The sequence below is a fragment of the Vitis vinifera genome, chromosome 17 (assembly GCF_030704535.1).
Source record: "Vitis vinifera cultivar Pinot Noir 40024 chromosome 17, ASM3070453v1".
In the NCBI taxonomy this organism is placed as follows: Eukaryota; Viridiplantae; Streptophyta; class Magnoliopsida; order Vitales; family Vitaceae; genus Vitis; species Vitis vinifera.
Window position 1 is genome coordinate 6,193,875 of NC_081821.1, and position 24,557 is coordinate 6,218,431.

General features: G+C 33.2%; 5 protein-coding genes across 11 annotated transcripts; 4 read left to right on the forward strand and 1 right to left on the reverse strand.

Annotated features, from left to right (window-relative positions):
* The first annotated feature begins 1,519 nt into the window (after positions 1-1,519).
* LOC104882411 (probable E3 ubiquitin-protein ligase ZFP1) lies at positions 1,520-2,313 on the forward strand. Its single transcript, XM_019226578.2, has one exon. The coding sequence runs from the start codon at positions 1,520-1,522 to the stop codon at positions 2,276-2,278; it is 759 nt and encodes a 252-aa protein (XP_019082123.1). The 3' UTR covers positions 2,279-2,313.
* Positions 2,314-4,154: 1,841 nt separating this feature from the next.
* LOC100244933 (polynucleotide 5'-hydroxyl-kinase NOL9) lies at positions 4,155-10,333 on the forward strand. 2 transcript variants are annotated; one of them, XM_002267198.3, is made up of 9 exons: positions 4,155-4,627; positions 5,729-5,826; positions 5,953-5,986; positions 7,003-7,172; positions 7,319-7,502; positions 8,131-8,311; positions 8,543-8,642; positions 8,978-9,105; positions 9,968-10,333. In XM_002267198.3, the coding sequence occupies exons 1-9, from the start codon at positions 4,440-4,442 to the stop codon at positions 10,019-10,021; spliced, it is 1,137 nt and encodes a 378-aa protein (XP_002267234.1). In that variant the 5' UTR covers positions 4,155-4,439; the 3' UTR covers positions 10,022-10,333. The 2 variants fall into 2 exon arrangements, with proteins under 2 accessions (XP_002267234.1, XP_059589907.1); XM_059733924.1 differs by having other exon boundaries at positions 4,201-4,627; positions 8,978-10,333.
* A 510-nt stretch (positions 10,334-10,843) lies between these two features.
* On the forward strand, positions 10,844-15,319 carry LOC100251925 (probable myosin-binding protein 5). 6 transcript variants are annotated; one of them, XR_788052.3, is made up of 5 exons: positions 10,844-12,060; positions 12,248-13,153; positions 13,260-13,491; positions 14,912-15,035; positions 15,118-15,319. XR_788052.3 is itself a non-coding variant. In XM_059733925.1 (4 exons), exons 1-3 carry the CDS (start codon positions 11,322-11,324, stop codon positions 13,466-13,468), a joined length of 1,866 nt encoding a protein of 621 aa, XP_059589908.1. In that variant the 5' UTR covers positions 10,849-11,321; the 3' UTR covers positions 13,469-13,491; positions 14,912-15,319. The 6 variants fall into 6 exon arrangements, 1 of the variants encoding a protein (XP_059589908.1); XR_009464537.1 differs by having other exon boundaries at positions 15,129-15,319; XR_009464536.1 differs by having other exon boundaries at positions 10,845-12,060; positions 12,248-13,165; positions 14,762-15,035.
* Positions 15,320-16,915: 1,596 nt separating this feature from the next.
* Positions 16,916-20,825, reverse strand: LOC100267243 (serine/threonine-protein phosphatase PP2A catalytic subunit-like). Its single transcript, XM_002267350.4, has 6 exons — positions 20,195-20,825; positions 19,444-19,558; positions 18,673-18,781; positions 18,522-18,599; positions 17,546-17,737; positions 16,916-17,438 (listed from the first exon to the last, which is right to left on the reverse strand). Exons 1-6 carry the CDS (start codon positions 20,445-20,447, stop codon positions 17,265-17,267), a joined length of 921 nt encoding a protein of 306 aa, XP_002267386.1. The 5' UTR covers positions 20,448-20,825; the 3' UTR covers positions 16,916-17,264.
* A 2,046-nt stretch (positions 20,826-22,871) lies between these two features.
* Positions 22,872-23,411, forward strand: LOC104882410 (uncharacterized). Its single transcript, XM_010665574.1, has one exon. It carries the CDS (start codon positions 22,872-22,874, stop codon positions 23,409-23,411), a length of 540 nt encoding a protein of 179 aa, XP_010663876.1.
* The last annotated feature ends 1,146 nt before the right edge of the window (positions 23,412-24,557 follow it).

A 24,557-nucleotide genomic window follows, 5' to 3' on the forward strand; every position in this document is an offset into this window, starting at 1 on the left:
TATGTTATTTTTTTTTATTTAGAAAAAGCTACATATTGGCTTTTTCCATTTAGTAAAAAGTTTATAATAAGTTATTAAAAAGTAAAAAAACAAACAACCTAAATCATGAAAACAAATTGCTTTCAGTAAAAAGTAAAAAAAACAAACATCACCTAAGTTACTATCTAAAAAGAATTTTAGATCAAAAATAAAACAAAACAAAATTACCAACATACTCATTGTTGTTATAAAAGTTATAACACTAAGACCTTATGAAAACAATCATTTATAAATAAATTAAAATAAATATTTATTGTTAAAAATTAAATTAATAATCTATCAAATAATAACTAAAAATTGTATTATTAAATTTTATTATAATTTCCATTTTGTATGGAGAATATTAGATGAAACTTTGAAAGTATTTTTTGAAAAATAAAATAAAATAAGATAAATATATAAAATTTTAAGAGTATAAAAAATGTGTGGAAATTGTGAACAATGTGATTAATATGCCTAAGTAATATCAACACTAATGGAAGTGGAAATTTAAAAAAAAAAATTGGAAATTAAAATTAAAAGACAATTCCCCATATTCTTCATACCTCCCGAATTTTTTAGTATTTTAATTTATTTTTCATAAATTCCATCAATCAGTGTATATGAACAATATTATAACTATTTGAAGTGAAAAAAATAAAATAAAATTCGAAAAATACAAAATTTGGAGGATACTAAGGATCCTCACATTCTTTGTACCCTCCATAATTTTTAAGCATTTTCAAGTTTTAATTTTTTATGCATAATTTCTATCAATTCTAAGTGTAGTTAGTACATTTGAAACAATATTATAACGATTGAAAGTAAGAAAAAAAATTCAAAATTCAAAATAGTGGAAATTTTGAAGGGTTCGAAAAATATAAGGATTCTTTATATATTTCGTACCTTCCTTAATTTTTAAGTATTTTGAAGTTTTCTTTTATTTTTTCCATAATTTCCATACTTTTAATCAAATTTACATACGTACATCAATTTTTTTTTTTAAAATAATAACAAGAAAAACAATTGAAACTAATTTTATAAAAATAGTCAAACAAATTTTCTAATTATCTATTTTCATAAAACTATTCTTTTTTTTTTCTTTCAAAAACATATTTAGGTAATTCAGGTCATTTTAATTAGATTAACATGTGAAATTAGCCATTAAATATACCTTTAAAAGTATTAAGAAAATAAAACTGTATTAATGAAAAAGCATCATTCATTAAGCCTAATAATTAATTTAAATTAATTAATGATTCAATTTTTCAAGAAATTAAATTTTATTCTAAATAAAATAAATTATTATTTCAATCAAACTAAAATGAGACGTAATTTATTAAAAGAAACTTCAAAATGAAAAATATAATAATAATATATAGCAATAATAATTTTAATTGGACTCTAAAATCCTATAAATAAGACTTAAGTGTGGAAAACAAGACTCAACTTCAAGTCGTTATAATTGTGTCCCGTACCTGGTCTTGATTCCTAGTTAGTTATGGCGATCTTGGTTGGTCCTGGATGTAGTATTCGGCAGCAGCCTGATCTTGTTGCCTATGGTGAGGATGATGAAGTGCTGCTGTGGGATGTGTTCTTCATGGAATTTCATGTTAGAGATGCGGTCTTAAACTACTGGCTGGAAGATGATAGTCCTTTAAGACTCCGTGATGTGAACACGATCGGTCCTATGAGAAGGAGATTGTTTGTGGTTAGGCGTGATCAGTTATTAAGAAGCCATAGTCTTGCATTCGAACATGTATCTCTCCTGCTTTTTCTTATGGGTATACCTTCAATCTTGCATGCATCATTCGTGCAAGAGATACGCTCCGGTGCTGTTCTGTTGGCGAATGAAACCACCAACATTGGTCGTCGCATAATTCCTATGGTGGTGGACATTGATCTCTGGTTTATGGGCGAGGAAGAGGAAGAGGAAGAAGAAGAGGAAGAGGAAGAGGAAGAAGATGAAGATGAATTAGATGAAATTATGGCTGAGGTTATGAGGTCTTCATTGAATGATGTGACCGGCTTGTCTGTGCCTGCAACTAGAGCTTCCATTGAGGCACTTGAGAAGATCAAGTTTGAGGATGTAAATTCCACAGACAAGTGTATAATATGCCTAGAAGAGTTCGCAACGGAATCGGAAGTTAGTCGGATGCCATGTTCGCATGTTTATCACAAAGATTGCATTATACAATGGTTGGAGAGGAGTCACATGTGTCCCTTGTGCCGCTTCAAGATGCCTGCCATCTCAAGTTGAGGATTTTTATGCAAGATAACAACATGTCTTATACAATACTTTGAACAACTTCTTCTTGTATTTTGTTAGAATGAGATGATAATTTTTCTGATTCAATTTGTTGTATCATATTTTATTTTATATTATTCAATAAATTAAATGAATCATAATTTTAATATTAAATATATTTTAAAATTAGACATATTATAATCAAATGTAACAATATTATTATTGAATAACATTTTATATAACTTAATAATAAATATATATTTATAAAATTCATATTTTATATCCACACATAGTATTATTATCAAATATGATATCATATATATATAATATTATCATGAGTTTTGATTAATTTTTGTTTTACCATATTTTGTGTCAAAATATTTACAAATATATCCTGATAAATCTGTAAAATCGAGTTAAATATTTTCATCCATGGGTATACATGTTATCTTCTGCATGCTTCTTAGCAAATCTTATCCACTGAGAAGTCATCAAAGGAAGTTATGAGTGATCTTTTAGATAACTTTTTGCATTTTTATCTCTTACGTTTTCATATCCTTAACTAACACGTCTAATAGGCTCTTGTGTGAATTATTCTATGAAGGACCATTATACTTTTTAATTTAAATTAATAACTAAAATAATATTTTTTTTATTACTTATATATTTGCTTCAATTAATTGGTATTTGTTAGAGTTGGTTTGGAGACATTTTGAGAGTTTTAAAACTATCCAAAAATTATCACTATTATAAATAAATAAATAAAATACACACTCTCTTAGATTACATATTTCTTAGAAAAGATTAGAATGAATATATTTTTTTATTTCTCTATTTTTGAGAAAATAAAATAATATATATAAGATATTTCATGGAATAAAGTCATTTCTTGAATCCTTCCTATTTTTTTCATGAAAACAAAGATGAAGACTCTTGTGATATGAAAAAGAATGGTTTCTTATTTCATAATTCCATTCATGACTTAGCATGAGAAAATGATGCGTGAAACAATCAATCGATATTTTTGGACATTTGAAAAGATAACCCAAAAATATTATTTTTCACCTGTATTAATAATAAATTTAATAAAATTAATATTATATAGTTAAAGATGAATTTAATTTATCTGGATAATAATTTTTATTTAGGTATTTAATAATTGTTTTATACTTTAATAATATTTTCAAAAGTTAAGATGGTGTTTAGTTTTATGTATGCAATCTTTTATATGATTTTGTAAAGGGCTTTGTTTAGTCAATTTTGTTTTAACAAAAAAAGTGATTTTTTCTTTTAACTTCTATTTTTAATGAAAGATGTCCTATTTTTCCTATTCTTTTTTCCACATTTAACTTTGTTATGATACTTAAACTCACTTTATCATATAAAATAAAATAAAATTTATTTTAAATTTTTTATAAATCTTATTTTAAAAACAATTATACTATCTCAAATTTTGTGTGATTTGAATGCAAAATAAGTTTATTATAAATTCATCAAATTGTCAACAAAAAAAAATTGAATATAGTTAAAATAGATTCTGTTTTCATCTATTTCTTTTCTAGGAAAATTTTGATCTATTTCTTTTACATAAATTATTACTCAATAAAAAAACAAAATAAAATCATTTAATTTAGATAAGAAATCAATTTAAATTAAATTCACAATATTCCAAATTGAAATTGAAATTTTAGCATATAACCACTATTTTTACTTCATAATTTATCTAATTCTCTATAAAATTAAATAATTTAAATTTCTATAAATTTATTATCGTGTCTCATTATCCACTCCAACTCCAAAAAGGCATGACGATCCTTTCACATTTTAAACCATCATCTTATAAATAGATGGTAATTTTATTATTATTATTATTATTTTTAATTAGAAAAGTTAAAACTTCTTGGGTGTAATCTTAGGTAAGGACACTCCAGGGCAAAGGAGCAATGAAACCCTAAACGGCGCCGTTTCCTGCCGTAAGCGAAAGGCCTGAGGAGAGTGTGGGCACGTTTGCGTGGGGTAGAAAGCAGAGGGATTGTGTTGTCCGATTCCCTCTTTCCATATGCCAAGACTACATTTTTCGAATCTTTCCTTCACGCTTTCTATGTGCCTTGCAATCCCATTTGTTCCTGCGTATAAAATATAGTGTGATAGGGTAGAGGGTTGGAGAAGAGAGATGGCGGCTTTTTCTGAAGCTGAAGCTCCATCGCCCGACATATACATACCAGAAGAATGGTCCGAAGCTGCCGAAACCATAGCTTACGATTCAGTCACTTCGCCGCCTCCTGTTGCTCTCGTCTGCGGCGCCAAGAACTGTGGCAAGACCACCTTTTCTCGCCACCTTCTCAATATTCTCCTTCAGAGGTCTGATGCAAAGTCTCTTCTTTTATACCTCAAATTTTCTGAAACGCCGTTGTATTTCTTTGGTGTTTAACAGTAGTGTTGATGGGAAGATGGTTTTTTTTTTTTTTTAATGAAAATTGAGTAAGTACATATTCAAATGAAGAAATAACACAAGTAGGTATCAAATTCTGTATGTTAGTACGAACTATAGAAATTTGCTTCTGAAATTTGTATGCCTGAATGATGTTTGACGAATTGTTTCTTTCTAAATGTTCTTTCTTGTGTGCAATGGGAGTTGGGTTTTTGTAAATTTTTATGAATAAACTGTAAATACACTTAAATTTGGTCTTTATATGTAAGATATTCGCCATTATTGAATGGGAATGTATTGAATTTGAAGATTCATCAGTTGTGTCTTTATGGACCCGAATGATTAACTAGGCTTATGCTATTACATGGAAATGTGCTTATGTATGGCAACATGCTTTATCACAGAATGAAGAAGGAAAATGGAATGAAGTTTAATTTTTTTGACCTCCAAAAGATAAAGAAAATATCACCTCAATTGAGCAAATAGCTGTACCAAACTTGGTTTTTTGGAGATTCTTGTTTCCTCAGATCCCAAATTATAAGATATCCAACCCTGAACCTTTTTCAGATAAATGATGCTCAAAGTTTTGCTTTATTTTGTTTCTGCTTTTTCTTAATAAGCAAATGGAGCATTGATTTGTTTGTTTGTTTGTATTTTATTTTATTTTTTTTAGGTGGGTGGTGGGTTTAAACTAATGCAAAAATATATGTGACAGCACAAAATTTGATCTTTATATGTAATTTTACATGTGGCTATTCTGTAATTGGACTTGAATTTGTTTTGCATACGCAGTGATGCTTGTACATTTAATATTCCCTTAATTTCCTCTATTGGCCTGTTGGAATAATATAAAATCACTTTTTTATCTGAGCCTGTCCATAGATCAAAGGGATAAATCAGTGGGTGATTTGGTTTGTTTTTACATGTGTTTTATGGATAATGTTTCTGGTTTGGTTCTGATTTTGTGTGTGATAGCAACATGTTTTCATAGACTAGACCCTTTAAAATATCTTTTTCTCTTTATTTTGCAGATATCAAAAAGTAGCTTATTTGGATACAGATGTTGGCCAGACTGAGTTTACTCCTCCTGGATTTCTATCCCTCACTGTAATTGACCAACTTACTCCAGGTACTCATATTCAACCTTCTCAACAATCTGGTCAACATACTGCTTCAATTAAAAAATTTCCTGAGTTTCTCTTTACAGTGGCTTGGTTTTCTTTGTTATGTTTTCTAATAATTCTTTAATTATTAGATTTGACAATCCCATGCCTCAAGACGCCAGAGAGGTATGCAATCCTAAACTCTGATATTGCTAGTTATGGATTCTACTCTAGATTTGAAGAATTTGTGAAATTGTATTTTTTTTTTCTTATCAGAAACGAAAAATGCATTTTTTGATTGGAAATTGCTTTAGGGGACTGACTTCATGAACTTTGTTATATTACAAGACTTACAGTTTGATCTTAAAAATGTATCTAAATGGAAAATATTGTTTGCTTCAACATTATCAATACTAAATGGACACTCTGTGATGAGTGATGAGGAGTGGGATAAAATGGATTTCAAGGCTTTTCAGAGTGGGAAAAAGGGAATCACGTGGTTTAATGAACCATTCTGGATGAGGGGCTCATGTGAACTAATGAACCATTGTAGCTGAGAATGGATGATGATAAGTTTGAAAATTTCTGGTTGAAGTAGTCTAATGTTATAGCAAATTTACAGCAATAAAATATGGTTATTCAGTGGATTGTGATTTATATTGCCTACAATTGCTAGCTTGTTATAGTCTGTTGGTCTATGGGGATTTTTATGAAATGAATCCATCACTGCTGGATGCAAAACCATGGTTCCAGTGCAAGAAGATGGTATGTGATGAATAATTGCAAGAACTTGGCAGGCATAAAGATTTTACTTTAGCTTGCCGGCAAGAAGATTTTACTTTAGCTTGCTGGGATAAGGTTATTTTTTTAGAATGTGGTTTTAATTGAAGGTGATTTTAGGAATTATAGAATGACCACTTTTGATGTGTATGATTTTTATTTTTTATTTTTAAATTAGGTTTTAGTCTGAACTTCAGATGCACAGATGGAATTTTCCTTCAAAGTTTTAGTAATGAATCTTAACTCAGAAAGATTTGTTCCGCTGAATATGACATGGGATGCAGCCACATCAAATATAGATACGTGTATTGTGATCTCTAAATGTTGCTTGTGACCTATTACATGCTCTGTCTACAAAAGGTGGACTCTTGTATAGTTGTATCTAATGTGATCTCTGACAGTTCAATCTTTACTTCTCTTAGATGCTATTATTTTGGTGACATTTCTTCGAAAAGGGACCCAACAGCGTACTTGAATTATATATTTGCACTGTATGATTACTATCGAAGGGAGTACTGCATGCTCAAGGGCAGCAAAAAGCCTGTTAAAACAGAGTTGCCTCTTGTTGTTAATACACCTGGATGGGTAAAAGGTGAACTTACTTTTTCTATTTCCCCTTTCTACCATATAATATGGGCTAGTTTACTTCAAACTTATACTAGTTCTTTGCTGGAAGCTACTGTCTTTGTGTGAGTGTCATTTGATTCAATTTTATGCTCCATTGTTCCTCTTGCCCAGGTATTGGTTATGACATACTGGTGGATGTGTTAAAATATATTGCTCCTACCCATGTAGTTAAGATAAACATTTCTGCTGAGGGTAAGAATCTTCCAGCTGGAGCATTCTGGTTGGATGGGGATCATAAAGAGTCAGTGAATCTAATTGAGGTCAGTTCAGCTCGTCAGGACTCTTTTAAGAGATCGTAAGTTCTTATCTTTGTCCTTTTTTGCTCTGAAACTATATAATTATGAAAGCAGTTTTCCTCCCTTTTTATAGTCTTTCATGATTTTCCTTTTTATTTTTACTGCATAGAATTCTAGATCACTATAGATGGTGAACATGAACTGCTTCAGATATTTTGGTATTTCTTCTCTTTACTTGACAATCTCTTAGTTGAATGTCAAATTCTATTTGTCCATTTCTAGAGTTCTAATTTATTAATATTGGGAAAAATGATCACCTACATCAAGAAGCAACTTATACTGAGGGCATTAATTTAAAAGACAAGCAATTAATCAATTTACCATCTCCTACATTTTGGTAAGGAACTGTAGCTATGTATTAGCTGCTTGAAGAATATATTCTTAATGAGTTTAATCTGGTTTTGCGATAAAGCCAGAAAATTTTATTGAAGCTTGTATCTAGGGATTGTTGCTTCTCAATCCCAATTTTAATCTTTTTTCTGATTAAAGTCATTTCAGAATTTGGTATTGAGTGAAAGTTAATTTCATAAGCAGCATATATTTTAATTTGCTAGAACCAGAAGAAATGGAATTTTCTGAAAGATTTAATTGTTATTTCTTACAGCTCTTCTCCATTATGTTTTCCAGGGTCTTAGTACAAAAAGATGCAGGCCTTTTACGGGATTTACGAATAATGGCTTATTTCAGGCAGTGTTTTCCAAGTAACTTGAATATCACAACAATCAAAGAACTTGCACATGCATTGGCCTCTCACTCTCCTTATGAAATTCCCATACCAAGTATCAAGATTAAGCATCTCCATTGCCAGGTGGGTATGATACATCGACATGAAGTTTGTAACATAGTTTTTAAAAGGCAATCTTTTCAGCACATATTGCATCAATACCCTCTTTGATATTATACTCCATTCCCGTTGACATTTCGGAGGGAAGTCAATCAGTATAATACTCTGCTCATTATTATTTTTTTTCTGCAGCATTATTTTTACGTTTCCATCCCCTTTCAGTAATATAACACCTTTTCAAAAATTATATGCTAGGTCCCAAGTACTGAAATTCTATACAGTTTGAATGCAACCATTGTTGGCTTGGCAGTTAGTTCTGAAGATTCTGAAAATTTATCTCCATGCGTTGGCCTTGGTAAGTTTTTTGCTACAATGTCTGACCTATGTTCAATTCATTGTTTCTGCTTTGCCATATAATTCTTGTACTATTTTGCAGAAGCAATGATTTTGTTGATTGTTATTCCATTTTTTAAATTTTGTGAGTCTTTCAAAGAAATTTAGAGATTTTGACCATTGAAAGCCAAGTGCTTATCGGGTGACAATAGTATAAGTCATAAGAGATTTCTTGGTAGTATTTTGAGAAATATAGATAATGATGTAGATGCATTAGCACAATGAATTGCATATAGAAATTTTTTCAGAAAGATATGTTCTTATATTTTTCTTTTGCCTGCTGCTTTTGTGATCCAGGAATTGTAAGAGGCATTGACACATTCAAACGTTTACTCTATGTGCTTACACCTGTTCCACAAAGCACTCTGGAAAAGGTTGATCTTTTATTACTAGGGTTTGTACAAATTCCTACTTGTTTGCTACAGGTAAGTGGTCCTCTTCCAACTGCTGCATCTGTTTCTATGAAGTTTATTTATTTTTCTGATAACCACCAATGATATTAATGCTTTTTTAGTATCTGTTCGATCTCCTTTAATATCTGTGTGCATATGGAAAAATAAAATAAAATAAAATTTTAGATATTTCTTGAGATTAAGATACTCGTGACATGACACGAAAATATGCCCCCCTTTTCTCCTATATTGCACTTCCAGTAAAAATGGTGTTTTGTTATTTCACAAATGCACAGTCCAAATTAGCCTCATTTTCTATGTGTAACCATAGTTTTTATAGTTATATAAGACACATTAATAAGCTGCCCCTTAATGTCTTGCCTTGAGAAATCTGCTGGAGTGGAAATCAGAAGGGAGTCAGTACTTAATATTTATAATGTTGAGTTCATGTAACTGTTAGCAAATTATTTATAAGGATATTCACTCAGAAGCTTACTTCTCCTGCTTGGTGTGCACTCTTTTCATTATGTGGTTGGTACAACAGAAAAGTGGATCCTAAACATGATTCCAGAAAACTACTGCTATATTTAGAAAACAAGAAAATTGGTTCATTGTTGCAAAGCAAATTTTTTTGTTTTCCAACAGAAAGGATGCGGCTTTGTTTTTTTATGACAGGCCAGTTCAGCAAGATAATTAAGCTGTAAATACTTCAGTTCATTTCATCATGCATCTAAAGAAGGAGAAATAGAAGCACAACCTTGTCTTCATTATCATTCTTGTCTAATTGATGGGGATGAAAACACTTCTGTTGCTGATTTTATTCTCTCTCAGCCCAAACATGGGTTAAATACTGAAAAAAGCACTCCTCTCATGTAAACTGTCAAATTCTTTGCAGGTCCAGGGCTGCGTTTCGCCTTACATGTCGACAAATGTTCTGCCCACAGGCTAGCAGATATACTGTCGTTCATGGCCAAGAACTTTTCCATAGAATCCATTTACAGATATTTAGCTAATAAGTAGTTTCCTCAGCTTGCAAGAGATGCGACATTATAGAGACAGAATGACAGCCGGCTTTCATAGTCAAAATCTACGTTGTAAATTTCTCCCTCCCCTTGGATGTTGATTTGAGGGACTCTTTCCCCCTTAATTTATCAAAGAAACATACACTCTTGTTATTAGGCTTCATGTACTTGGTTGAAAAAGGTTTCAGACAATCATTTGGAAATACTTGCAATACGAGAGCTAGCTATATTTATTATTACATGATTTCTCTTTTCATTTCTTCTGTTTTGAATTTCATTCCGGATTAGGTGTAAGACTTGGTTTAACTGGATATCCATTGGGTACTTCTAGAGAACAAAAAAATTGCTTGGACCATTTATATTCATGGAACCATTTAGAGTGCAGTTGATAATGCTTTTTATCGCAGTATTTCTAGTAGAAACATTTTCTCTAGTATTTGAGAGAATCATTTATCAACTTTTTCTCAAGAAGTTGAAAATAATTTTTTTATTTTTTAAAAGTGTTTTCTAAATTTTGTTATATGTCTTAGAGTGTATTTGAAAGTAATTCTACGGAATGTTTATAATCTTTCTAATATTTGAAAAATAAAAATTTTTAAGTATTAGAAATGGTAGAAATATTTTTTAGAATCACTATTAAACACACTTTTATTATTTTTCAAAAATATTTTTTTGGCCAAAAGTGCTTTTGAAAAACATTCTTCATGAGCTTTAGAATCAAGTACTTGAGAAATTGAGAGAGATGATGGACTGAATGGCACATTCCATTGAGTGTGGCCAAACCAGCAACACACAGCAGCTTGAGGCCCCATGTACAGGAGGAAAGAAGCCTGGAAGACTATGATTATAAAACGACAGCGTTTTGCATTGTCTTGGGTTGGTTGAGGTGTGCATGATAGACCGTTATTTCAGGTCAAGGATCCCAGAAACCACCCCATGATATTCACCACAAGATGGAGGTTTTCCATTTATAGCCAAACTCACACCACCACCCAATTTCTCAGCCCTCTTTCCCTCCCTCCTCACTCAACCATGCACAAAACAAAGGCACAAAGCAGAGGTAGAGAGAGATAGAGATAGAGAAAGAGGTCATGATCTCGGTTCGGTTTTCCCCACCAAGGTCATGATCTTCTATCTCATCACCCCTTGATTTTTCACAAGCATAGGAGTATATACGGATAAGGTTAAATTTTTTTCTATTCCATTTTCTGGGTTATTGGGAAAATTATGGCCTGGCGATCATTCAAGCGGATTGTGGAGCAGGAGCTTGGATACTTGCCCCAGTTTGTGATCTATGCAATCCTGGAATGGGTGGTGATAATTTTGCTTTTTCTTGATGGGTTTATTGGATTTGTTGCCAATGAGTTTGCAAAGTTTTTTGAATTGAAGACACCATGTTTGCTTTGCACTAGGATTGATCATGTTCTCGTTCATCGGAATCCCAGCTTTTACTATAACGATTCCATATGTGAAGATCACAAGAAGGATGTTTCCTCTCTTGCCTACTGTCACGCTCACAGGAAGTTATCTGATATCCGGATGATGTGTGAGGGATGCCTCATTTCTTTTGCCACTGAGAGAGGAGATGATTGTGAGACACACAGATCTTTGGTTGGGATTTTGCATAACACTGTTGAGCCCTTTGTTGATAATGACCACAAAATGCAAGTGAAATTGCCTGTGGGACAAGTTGACAAGAGTGGTGTTCACCAGTGTTCTTGCTGCGGGGGGCCTTTGAAGATGAGAGCCTCCATGACCAAGGGTCATGTTCCCCGCTCTGCAAGCCATGGGAACCTTCTTTCACAAGCTCCTACACCTTCTCCTCGAGCTCCATTTTTTGCAACGAGAAATGAGGATTTTCGTCACTTGGAATTGCCTCAAATTCGGCACATGGATCTCAAATTCTCGTCGGATAATGAATCAGAGCTTCTAGAGGATGAGTATAGCTCATATGCATCAATCCAAGGTAATCAATGCAAGTTAATAATGTAAGTTGTTTTACAGCTTTGCTCGTTTTTGCCTTCCTCAATGCTCATTTTAATCCATATTAATTCATTTGCATTCTAATTTATTCTTTTTTTTAATATCCTGTCTAACTTTCTGATAATACTTTTGCTCTGTTTCACTGATTAGTTGATGGTCTTGTGGACTAGGTAGGGAAGATGTTAAAGCTTGTACTGTGCCCTTGCTAACAGAATCTGAGGATTCAAATGAAGAAAGAACCCCTATGGGGTTTTCTAGAGGAAATAGGTTTTTTGGAATCTCTCTGACAGATTCAGCCACATCCAGTCCTAGGTGGGCTACCAGGTTGCCAAGGAAACCGGTGCTTGAGAAGGCGGAGTTTGTCTTGGAGCCTCTTGAGGGAAATGCTGCAAATGAAGCAGATTCTGATTCCACCATGCAACGTTTGAAGAGGCAAGCACGTCTGGATCGCAAGTCATTAATAGCTTTGTACATGGAACTGGATGAAGAAAGAAGCGCTTCTGCTATTGCAGCAAATAATGCAATGGCCATGATCACAAGGTTGCAAGCAGAGAAAGCATCAGTTCAGATGGAAGCCTTACAGTATCAGAGGATGATGGAGGAGCAGGCTGAATATGACCAAGAAGATTTGCAAGCAATGAGGGATTTGCTTGGCAAGAGAGAGGACGAAATCAAAGCTTTAGAGGCTGAACTTGAGATGTATCAACCGAAAAATGAAAGCAGCAAGAAATTCACTGTTGAGGGATGTGATTCAATTGAAATACAGGGTGATGAAGATGACCAACAGTTGAAATCTGAGTCCTTAAGTGAAAAATCTGAATGCAGCAGCCCTGCTTTTTGCTTCAATGAAGTGGAGAATAATGGAGAACACCAGCATAAATATGATCAAACGAGGTCATTGCAAGAAGAGAATGGAGGGGAGACCATTGAAAAATCATCAGGGGATTTTGAGGGCGAGAGATCCAATCTTCTAAATCAGTTGAAAAATATGAAGAAGTTTCACTCATCTGCACACAGTGGGAGGCATTCCTTGCAGCTGAGCTTTGACATGGTTAACGATACAGAGGAAGGCACAGGTAACGACACAGGTAATATATATATATATATATATATATATAGATGCATATATGTGTACACACACAATCACAATCAAAGACTTCAATACACTTTCTGGGGTGGCAGGGGATGCATGCAATGATATAATATCAAGAGAAGTGCCTCATCTCCATGAGAAATTAAAAGCTCTTGAAGAAGATGGTGGATTCTTGAATCATGCTGCTCGGGCACTTGAGAAGGGAAGTGAAGGAAGAAACATTTTGACACAGATAGCTCACCATCTGCATAAGCTTCAAGACCTGGTGAAAATTCCCTTGGAGGATGATTGCGAATGATTTTCACAATAACCATTTTGATGGTAATTGCCTTCTAAAATTGTCACTCTTTGATTGTCTTTATTTTATCACATTGCAGGTCACCTAGGAGATTATGCATCAAAAAGAAAAAAACAAATAGTTTCATGAAAGTTCTGTCAAATACTAATCTACATGATATGGCACTAACCTAGGTCCCTGACAAACTGGCCTTATTCTTTCACATTTAAGTAGTTGCTATATTGAAACTTATTCATTATGACAAATCCCATTTTACTTGAGCATCTAGAAATTCATCTCTTGTTGGCTTCTTAACTATATCTGCAATTATCATTTTTAGTTTTATATAGTTTGCACAAGTTTTCTTCCATGGCCTCCCCTCTCACATTGATGGAATACTTTTAAGTGGAACATATTGTGTTTCTTAGTTGAGGATGAGTGAATTATTTCCCGAATAATAGCTAAGATGTCAACAAATAGCATGACATGCAGGCTGCAGATGATATCCCTCTTAGCATACACAGGCTCAGTATCTCTAATGTTCCACCTGTACATCTTTCTAGATCGAGTGATTGAATATTGTGCTGTATTAGTTATGTTAAGAGATCATTGATAACCTCATAAGCGAGTTTTGGCTCATATTTTAATTCTTGCTTGCTTGAAGAATGAATCTGTCAATGAATGCATAATGGATCCATTCTTTTTGTAGCCAGCTTTCTTTTCTGTTGCCCCTTATATTCCAAAGAGTCTTGTTTCTACATTCCAAATGTTTCCTTGATTTAAAACTGTGAGCTACTGATCTCTCTTTCTCTCTGTCCCTTTTTTTTGGTTCTAGTGATTTTCCTTTCCTTTTCTTTTTTTTTTTTTAAAAAAAAGATCTTCACATTAGGATATGTAGATATGATTCTCCCATGCTGGAAAAAGACACTGAAACCCAGACTTTGAAGTTTAGTGGGGCTCCTGGTTCTCACATTGTTTTCTCCTCAAGATAATATGTTCCTTCAAATGCTTTTATTTTGATGTTCTTTATTTCAGTAACAAATATAAGGATTAGCTATCACAATTCACAACCTCAAGAAATTCAAACATACTTGCTCAGTGACAAATACAAGAACAATGATGATCTTAGGTGAACTGACTTGTGTTCAGAAGGTAGAGAATACTAAAATGGGGAACTGCATTTAGCCATTTGTATTTATCATGTGTTGTCCCATGGTTTAATTTTGTTTTCCATATCGTTTTAAGGTGAAAATTGGTCATTATAGAAAGCACAATCCTGACACCATAATACACACTGCAATCTATTTCTATCAGATGACCATAAGCATCCAATGCTGCAAATTGAGGATGATTTCAGAAAGAAAAAATAGAACTTGGGAGCAGAACAATACAATGCTAATTTATCTGTGGCTGGCAAAAGTTGATGATATATGGTCCATGTAACCACAACCAATTGATGTGCAGGCAAAGTAGCATTAAGATCGAGCAACCGGGTATGTCCCCAGAAACATTTTTCACCTGCAAACCATCCAAACATCTAAGTTTAGCAGTAACTGATTGATGATAGACATGGGGATAGCGCTTCAAGGTAATATTTGATATGCCTGCTTTGTGTTTGATAGTTAAAAATGCTCTTGTGCTTGATTGATGTTCCTTTACATTATTACAAGGGCGCCAGCAGATTGTTGCAAGGTCGGGGAAGGCAGAAAGGGAGGCACATACAAGTGTACAACTTCATAGCGATTGGGGTAAAACCTCAGAACCTCAGAGAGTGAATATTAGTTGCTGCTTCTATTGGAACTGTTGCTTCTTGTATGAATCCAAATTTTGAGTTATATTAATCATTAAAATTTCTCCCACAAGTTGAGACTATATGCTCAGTTTTATGCTTGCAAGCGCCCAATCTTCCATGAATCCAACAGGTTCCACTGAATCTACTGGTCATAAATATTGTGGGCCTGTTACCTATCATGGGATATGAAAATCCTATTCCAATTTTCTTTTTGATAAATCAATTTAATGACTATGACTTAATGCTTCGACTTAAGTTATTAAATAAATTACGCATGTTTAATAAAATAATTTAATATTACAACTTAAAATAAAAAAATAACTTTTAGTATTAAATTAAAATAATTAACTTATTCTTAATTACAAATCTTTTTTACATCATGGATATTAATGGGAGTATATTTTATAACTATAATTTTATATTCATATTGTCGTAGTTATCTTATGTATCTATAATATTTTAAATGTAAATCTTTAACAAATAAATTTATTGTTTAAGATTATATTATAAATATGTATGATTGAATAAATTTTGACTATGTTTGGTTTTTAAAAAAAATGAGGAAAAGAAAAAAAAAGAAAAACAAATGAAGGAAAATAAAAGTAACATATTTAAAACTAATAAGTTATTTTTACATATTTTTTCAAACTCATTTTATTTGTTTTTCTCATTTATTGTAAATACTAAATAATTTTAAAATATATAAATTTTTAATTAATTTTAATTCTATTTGATTTTCTTTTCTTAATATTTTCCAAAACCAATAACCTCCTAAGCCAATTTTACTAAATAATCTTAAGGCTTAAAAAAAAATAATAATAATAAGTTTTTTTAAGTCAACAACTTAAAACAATTTAATTTAAAATCAATTTATATGCATTAAGTTTCATCAAACGTTCTCTCAATGCGATTCATCTCACTCAATCCTTTGACCTTAAAATTAGAGTTCATTTGATAGTGATTTTAGAAAACGCTTTTAAAATTTCTAATACTTAAAATTTTTTATCACTTCCAGAATCACTCCTAATAAAATAAGAATTTATTTTACAATGATTTTAAAGAACAATCAAAGTTAAGAAAAAAAATTGAAAAAATTGAAAAATCACTTATATTACTTTTTGGTTTTGAAAGACTATTCTTCCAAATCACTTGGAAAACACTTCCAATGAAAACACTCCAAGGGAGAAACATTGTCATAGACACTCTAAATGTTAGGGCAAAGAACAAGGAACTTGGCCTGCTTACCAACACGGTTATATCTCAGTATCATATCATATATCAAATAAAACAGATGGGATCATGATCATTGTCTAACTGCCTTCTCATGGCCACTTTGGCAACAACATTAGGCTAAACAGATCGAATAAAAGGCATGGCCACCGAGATTTTGTGCAGTCAAAAACCATGAAAACTCTCTCCTAATCAAAACACTCTTAACTGTATAAACATAATGGCAGATAAAATTACTGCATGCAATCAATTCGTAATTTTCATTTCAAGCACTTATCACCAGCTGAAGACAGCATGAATAGGTTTTTTTCTGCAGGAGTAAATGAGTATGCCGGACTAAGGAACTTCAATACATAATTAGATGACCTAGTCAATTAAATTTAAATTCAACAACCAAAATGCTGAGTCTAAATATACAAAGAAAAAGAAGTTGACCAAGAGAAAAATACTCAATCAGTGGATCCCACTTTAATTTGACAAAATGTGAGAAAAAGATGAAGAGACAACCACCACAGGTTTGTTTGCCCAAGGATAACACAAAAAATATCCAGTTGCTGTTCCCCTCAATCTCTAGAATACAGTATCAAAACCTGCCAAAAACTTCTGCATTTGATTCCTGAAACTTGCTTGGATGCAGCAGTAGGTTGATTCCAAACAAAAGAATGATGATAATAGATAATATTAACCTTCGTTCTCTCCCTCAATTAAAACACGAAAATTGTTCTTTTTCTAAGACACATCTACAAAAACACAACATGAAATAAGAATAATCGATTCGTGGTAAGTTCATGGAGATTACAAAAAATAGTCAGGAGTTTTGCGTGTGGTGTCAGGTTCAATCTGTCGAGGTGCTGGGTCAAATTGAAGGAAATTCTGATCCATATTCTCGCCAATCTCAAGAATTGCAGCCATATTTCCACATCGATAGCAGTAATTTGGTGCACTGAACACTGTCACCACATTCTTCTCCTACAAATAATAATAATAATAATAAATTATAAAAAAGGTACAAGAAATTGAACTTGGAATATGATTTGATGATAAACTGATTTTGCTTTTCATTCAGTGTCACAAACCTGACACCAATTGTAACCTTCCATAACAAGCTGGTGAGCTCTAGAAATAAGAGTAAGCCCATTCGTGTGGTTAAACTGTGAAGCTATATCCTGGCCAAAGGTGTATCCAGCTCCCCTAGGGGAAATTCCCCACCCACATCGGTCATCAGGATCAGACCACAAAAGATCACACATTGGGCCCTCATGAGGAACCTGGTTTCCCACAAAGCAAGGGAAGGACATGAGATTTAACATAATTTGAAAAAGGCATTAAATTTATAAGGGGATGTTAAATTGGATAGGTTACATAGACAGGTCAGCCATAACACCATGAAATAGAAGTAGCACAGCAGCATACAGAAATGGCTTCAGTCATTTCCTAGTAAAAGTACTACAACTGATTCAATTATCACTTTAATGGTAAATGCAAGAACCCCCAAAATAAAGTGATGTCATGTTGTCATTAGATCTTTCAAGATATCTTGCCAGTAAAGATGTTTCCATTGAATTTCAATACATGAAACTTCAAAATTGAAAGACATAGAAACACCAGGACAAATGAACCAATATGCCCTTCCCAGTTACATATGGACATAAGGCATCGATTTATCTATTTATTTATTTTTTATAGGCAAAGATAGGTATGTGAAAATTAATAACAACAGAAAATAGTACACCAAAGTATATAGGACATACACACAGGGCACCAAAAAGAAAGGTCTTGAAAGAGAAATGTACATAAGGCATCAACGAGAAGAAAGTAATCTTTAAGTAAAACAATTCAGTGCTATTTCATTTTCTTGATGGTTATTTAGGCTCATACTTGATTTCCCAACAACAAAGAAAAGGTAATTTGAACATTTAGACTGAACCACATCAGAAGAGATTATGTCAATATAAATTCTTTTGGTTGTCTGTTACTACAAGTAACCTTCATTTTTAGAGTGCTGGCATCACATTCAGAAGTGAGACAATAATAAGAGGACTATGAGTGCACCTCCTGTATCCGGTCCAAGGCACGTATATTATCTAATGTATCCAATGATGGGGAGAGTCCACCATGCAAGCAGAAGACCTACAAAGACACAATAAAGGTTGTCAATAAGATATTAAGGAAACCAAATAAGGAAGCATTATATAATTCAAACCTGGCTCTCAATAAGAGCTGTAAGAGGTAGATAATCAAAAAGGTCGGTGAAATATTTCCAGACATTTGCATTCCCATATTTTCTCAAGCATTCATCATAAAAACCATACCTGAAAAGAGAAATCATAAAGTTATTGATATAAATAAAAAACACAGTATTAATCCATGAACAAGCAACTTTAGAACTAATCGATCAGCATGTTACATGTTTACATTTCTCTTTAAATGTTTAGCAAGTTCAAGCTTGGCCTGCATCTCCCTCTCCATTTTGTTTCTTCGATACACACAACAATGAGGCTTGCACCCCTTGATAAAATGAAGAGAGCGCCAGTATTACCATATAATTAAGGTAGCTCCTCACTACATGGCCCAAACAAATTTTATTTCTCAGTAAGAGCAGTAGTTTTCATATTAAAAGAAGAATATAACCATTAAAAACAAGGGAAACGACCAAGTAAACTCGGGAGTAGCTAGGGGAGCATATCATAGTTGTTGAAACACTCGTGCAAATCTAGTTGACTGCTCAGTTATTCCTTACTATTGTCCTTGAGGATATTTCCACCACTCAAAACTTTAAAGATAACAGGAATCATAAAAGTCAAGAAAATTGTGCAAAATTTCTAAAGTTACTTGACAAAATGTTGATTGGAACTCAGGGAATTTGTTGACTTTTATGAGCAAGAAAAGGAATTGTTTTATATGTCAAAGATAGACTACTACTATTGTAGACTGGGCCCAATGGGGAGATAAGAAAAGAACACAAAGTTCTTACACTTGAGTTATTTGCCGGCTCTCATGATTTCCTCTCAGAATTGTAATTCTATCTCTATATCGAACTTTCAGGGATACTAAAAGCGAAACAGTCTCCACTGAGTAGTATCCTCGATCTGCATGAACCAAACAGAATTATGAAAAATGCCAATCTACCTCAGAAAAAATTTCCAAAAAATAATAAAGAAGATAAAATAAAAGATTAGCAGACAAATTTCACACCAATAGTTGAATGAGATACAACAGTGCAACGAAACCAATCCCTTAAAATTGGAATTAGAATATGATTTGGAGAGCTTTATAGTACAAGATTGAATTCCTTCCTATTAGATTCACCCTTTTTGACAAACTAAGAGTAAAACATGAAATTAAATGATACCCAACTCCTTTCTTTCCATCTCCATTCATTAAATTCCTTTCCCACAAATCTTTGTTTCCAATCTTGCTTAAGTTCCATCACTCGTTCAGGACAGAACGCAAAGAACCCACTCGTCCATCCTTTTGTTAACTACACATACCATAATAAAGTTTTCATGATACAAAAATCATGCACAAACGTTGAATGAGATTCTACACTCAACCTGTAGATCCCATTACATTCAACCACCTAAATCAAATAATTCCTATTAAGCTCCGATCGTGTGTGCCAAAAGAACCATGACTGCACCCAAAGACCCAAAACAACCAATTTGAAACACAAAATCACAAAACAAAAAACTGCAACGGATTAAGCACACAATTATCAAACTCACCCACATAATCTCCCATAAAGAGATAATTGGTTTCGGGAGCTTTCCCTCCGATCCGGAACAGCTCGATGAGATCGTGGAACTGCCCATGAATATCTCCGCACACCGTGACCGGACACTTCACCGGCTGCACATTCCATTCCTCGACCAAAACTGACTTCGCCTGCTCGCATAAAGCCTTGACCTCCGCCTCCGGCAACGGCTTGCACTCCATCAAGTGCTCGATCTGACGGTCCAGATCCGCCTGGGACGGCATCCTTCGCTTCCCTCACGAATCTTATCCGTACACCCGGATCGCCGGAATGAGAGCTGTACTCGCCGGAAAAGTATTATATCCCGGTCATAATGACCGGAGGTGGAGAGGTACTAAGATAAGATTTGGGATATTGGAGTTATAGCAAGAGGGCTAGGGTTAGGGTTAAAGTTAGGGTTTTGAGAAGGAAATTGGAGAAGAGCAAATCAAGAACAACAGAAACGGAGATTTGGTTTTGAAAGCAGGGAAGAGGCTCTAGAGAGAGCCATGATTGTTATGAAATTTAGGCTTAATTGCAGTTCTGGTCCCTGTTCTTTTATCTATTTATATATTGGTCCTCGGTGTTTTTGTGGTTTTTGATTTTCTCCTTCAAACGTGGCATATCATATTAATATCATATGTAAGTCCGAAAGAAATGAGTCATTTGAAATTCAGAAACCATTTATTGGATGTATGAAAATAAATATATGAAATCATATACAAATTATATATATACATTTTTATGTCTTATATCTAATGTAGATATTAAAACATGTATTAAACGAGAATAAACGAAACGCTCACCTTAATTAATGTCGTGGAAAGCCATTTTCCTGCTCCACTACTTCCAAGACAAAGCTCAGTCTGTGATGGTATGTGAATCTGGGTTTAATGAGCTCTTCCATTTCCTACATCCAAGATTCAGTCTAAATGTGTTGTGCGTGCCCTCTCCATCCCAAAGAAGAAGAAGTAGAGAGATGGAGTAAGAAATCTTTCTCTTTTCATTTATATATATATAAATATCACGCATTACACATATTATTTGGACCACTTGACTTAATAAACCAGTCAAGTAAATTAAGGTGAGCTCATAAAAAATCAAATAACAATATGTGTCTAACCCCATTATGGACTACAATGCAAAAATAAAATAACATTGATTTATGGCATTATTACATTGATTATGTAAGTCCACACATAAAAAATTCCAAAAATTCTCTCATTTGTTTTAATGTCTACATGTGATACTATATTGTTTAAATTTTCATCAATTGGTATCAGAGCACAACATGAATGACATTTGAGCTGCATATTTGGGTTATTCTAGGTTTCCCGTTTTCTGGTTTTGGAAGCCATTTTTTTTTTGGAGTTTTTTTTTTTTTTTTGGAGTTTGGCGTTGTTTCTCAGTTTTCAAGCCCAATTGATGTTGGAGACTTGTAGAGAATATTGTTTGGAGCAAAACCCATCCTTTTTGGTTTTTGGAGCTTATTTGATGGAATTTCAGAAATTAAGGCTTATTTTGGTTTTCCTTTTATGTGTTTTTTGTGCAATTTTTGGGTTTAGATTGAAAGATTGATGTTTGAGGGTGGAAACCTAAGTGTTTTCGTCGGAAAATGCACAAAATTTTGGCCAAAAAAAAAAAATCTTTAGAAGAACTAGAACCAGGTCGTGTTCTGGGGGAGAAGATGAGATGATGTCATCATGACATCATTAAAAAAAACTTTTTTTTTTTTTTTTGGTTTTGGTTGTCTTGGTATTCTTGGAATGATTATGCATATTCTTGGAATTATTATGCATTTTTTAAATTTGGTTTTATTGGGACAATTATTATTATTATTGTTCTTTATGGTATAATTTTTTATCTTATACCAATAATGTTGTCTTAGGCCATTTTTGTTAAATATTTAAATTTATTATGGCAATGAAGAACACTTGTTTGATTGTCTATCGCAATTCCAAGTGTGTCAAGTTATGCAAATTAAATATTTGAGTTTATCATGGCAATAATGAACATATATGTGGTTGCCTATCGTAATCCTATATGTGTCAAATTGTCTTTATTGAGATATTTTATCTCCCACTTTTGGTTGCTTTATTATTGTGATTACTAAGGTCCATGTGAGTATTGTAATTGTCCTATCGATGATTATAATATTTGGTAGGATGCTTAGATTGGTGAAGAAAATTAATTATATATTATGAATCGTAATAATTTTCTTTTGTCATTTCGGTAATAAAATTAGTGCATCTTGGTTGTGATATTTAATAAGTTGTTCTTACCATTGTGGAATTTCAAATTTCCAATCTATTGCTAAATTGAAAAATTCTGGAAACTAGCAAAGAACATGATATTGTAGTAACATGCATATTGTTTAATTTTGCTATTTTTCAACTACTAGCAATCCTGGAATTACTCTGCAATTATCTGCCATCAAACCCCTTACTGGAAATAATTTTGAGGAATGATATGAGTTTTTCAATGTGCATATGACTTTACACAATTTAGATTTGGCTTTGAGAGTTGATGAGCCAAGAAAGCTCACTGATGTGAGCTCTGTTGATAAAAGATCCTTTTATGAGATATGGGAGCACTCCAATAGGAGTTGTTTGATGGTGATGAAGTATACTATGGATAAATCTATTAAAGAATGTGTCCCAAAGACGGAAATGACCAAAGACTTTTTGGAATATGTGAAGGCCAATTATACCAAGATTGATAAGGCAGAAATGGAAACTTATTTGAAGCTTCTCACAACCACTATGTATGATGGAGTAAGTGGGGTTAGAGATCACATCATCAAGCTAAAACACTACTTCAACAGGGCAAATGAGATGAAAGTGGAGTTGAGTGAGAGATTCTTGAAATGGTTGATACTTGAGTCTCTTCCTATTTCCTTTGATGCAATGAAGTTGACTTATAATGCCTTGAAGGAAGAATGGACTCTGGAGGAGTTGATGTCCATTGTGGTGCAACATGAAGTCTCAATGAAGAAAAATGAGACTCACTCACTTGCTCTTGTTACTGACCAAGTGAGTAATATGAAGAAAAAACCTCCACACAAGAATTTTGGAGGCTCTAAGCAATTCAAGAGGAAAAGGAATTCGAGTCAAGGAACCTCCAATGCATTTGCTTCTTCTAATGCTACAAAGAGAGAGATTCAAGGGGAAGTACAACTTTTGCCACAAGATTGGGCACAAGCAGGCTAATTGTTTCAAGTTTAAAAATTGGCTGGAGAAGAAGAAGAAATGTGAAATTGTGGTTGTGGTTAATTTGAATGCAAACATGATTGAGACTAATATTGTTGATGTTCATGCCAATTCTTGGTGGTTAGATACTGGTGCCACTATTCATGTCACTAATTCTTTGCAGGAGATGACAAACAAACGGAGGTCGTCAAAGCATGAAGAATGTGTGTATATAGGTGATGGAAGCAAAGTGAAAGTAAAATTTTTTGGCATGATAAAGTTAAGGTTGATCACATAAAGTTTTTTGTTGTTACACAATGTTGCTTACATACCCTTACTTAGGAGGAATCTGATTTCTATATCTATTTTGGATAGACAAGGTTACACTTTCCACTTTAGAGGAGGAAAAGTGGATATATTTAGCAACTTGGTTCTAATTGGCAATGCTATTTTGTTTAGTTTTCTTTATAGTCTCAGTTTGCATCATGGTCCTTTATGTGATTCATCTTCTGTCAATTCTGTTATTGGTTGCAAGCGTGTTAGAATGAATCTGAGTTCTTCCATGTTGTGGCACAAACACCTAGGTCATATTTCTAGGCAAAGATTAGAGAGATTGGTTAGAGATGATATGCTTTCTAATATTGATTTCTCAGACTTCAAGACTTGTGTTGTTTGCTTAAAGGGGAAGATGACAACTAAGACCAGAAATGAGAAGATTGATAAGTGTGGAAGTACTTTAGACTTGATCCACATAGAAATATGTGGTCCCATGACACCAACTGCTTTAGGGGGTTATAAATATTTCATCACTTTTATTGATGATTTCTCTAGATATGGTTATGTTGAACTAATCCATGAGAAATCTGACTCCTTAAATGTGTTTAAGGCCTTTAAGGCTAAGGTGGAGTTGCAGTTGGGAAAGCCCATTAAAGCTGTGAAGTCTGATAGAGGTGGTGAATATTATGGGAGATATGATGAGATTGCACAAAATCCTTGACCATTCGTTAAGTTTCTGTTGGAATGCGACATTGATGCTAGATATACAATGCCAGACACTCCTCAACAAAATAGGGTTGCAGAAAGGAGGAATCGAACATTGTTGGATATGGTAAGGTGCATGTTGTTTAATTCATCCTTACCAGAATTTCTATGGGATGAAGCCTTAAA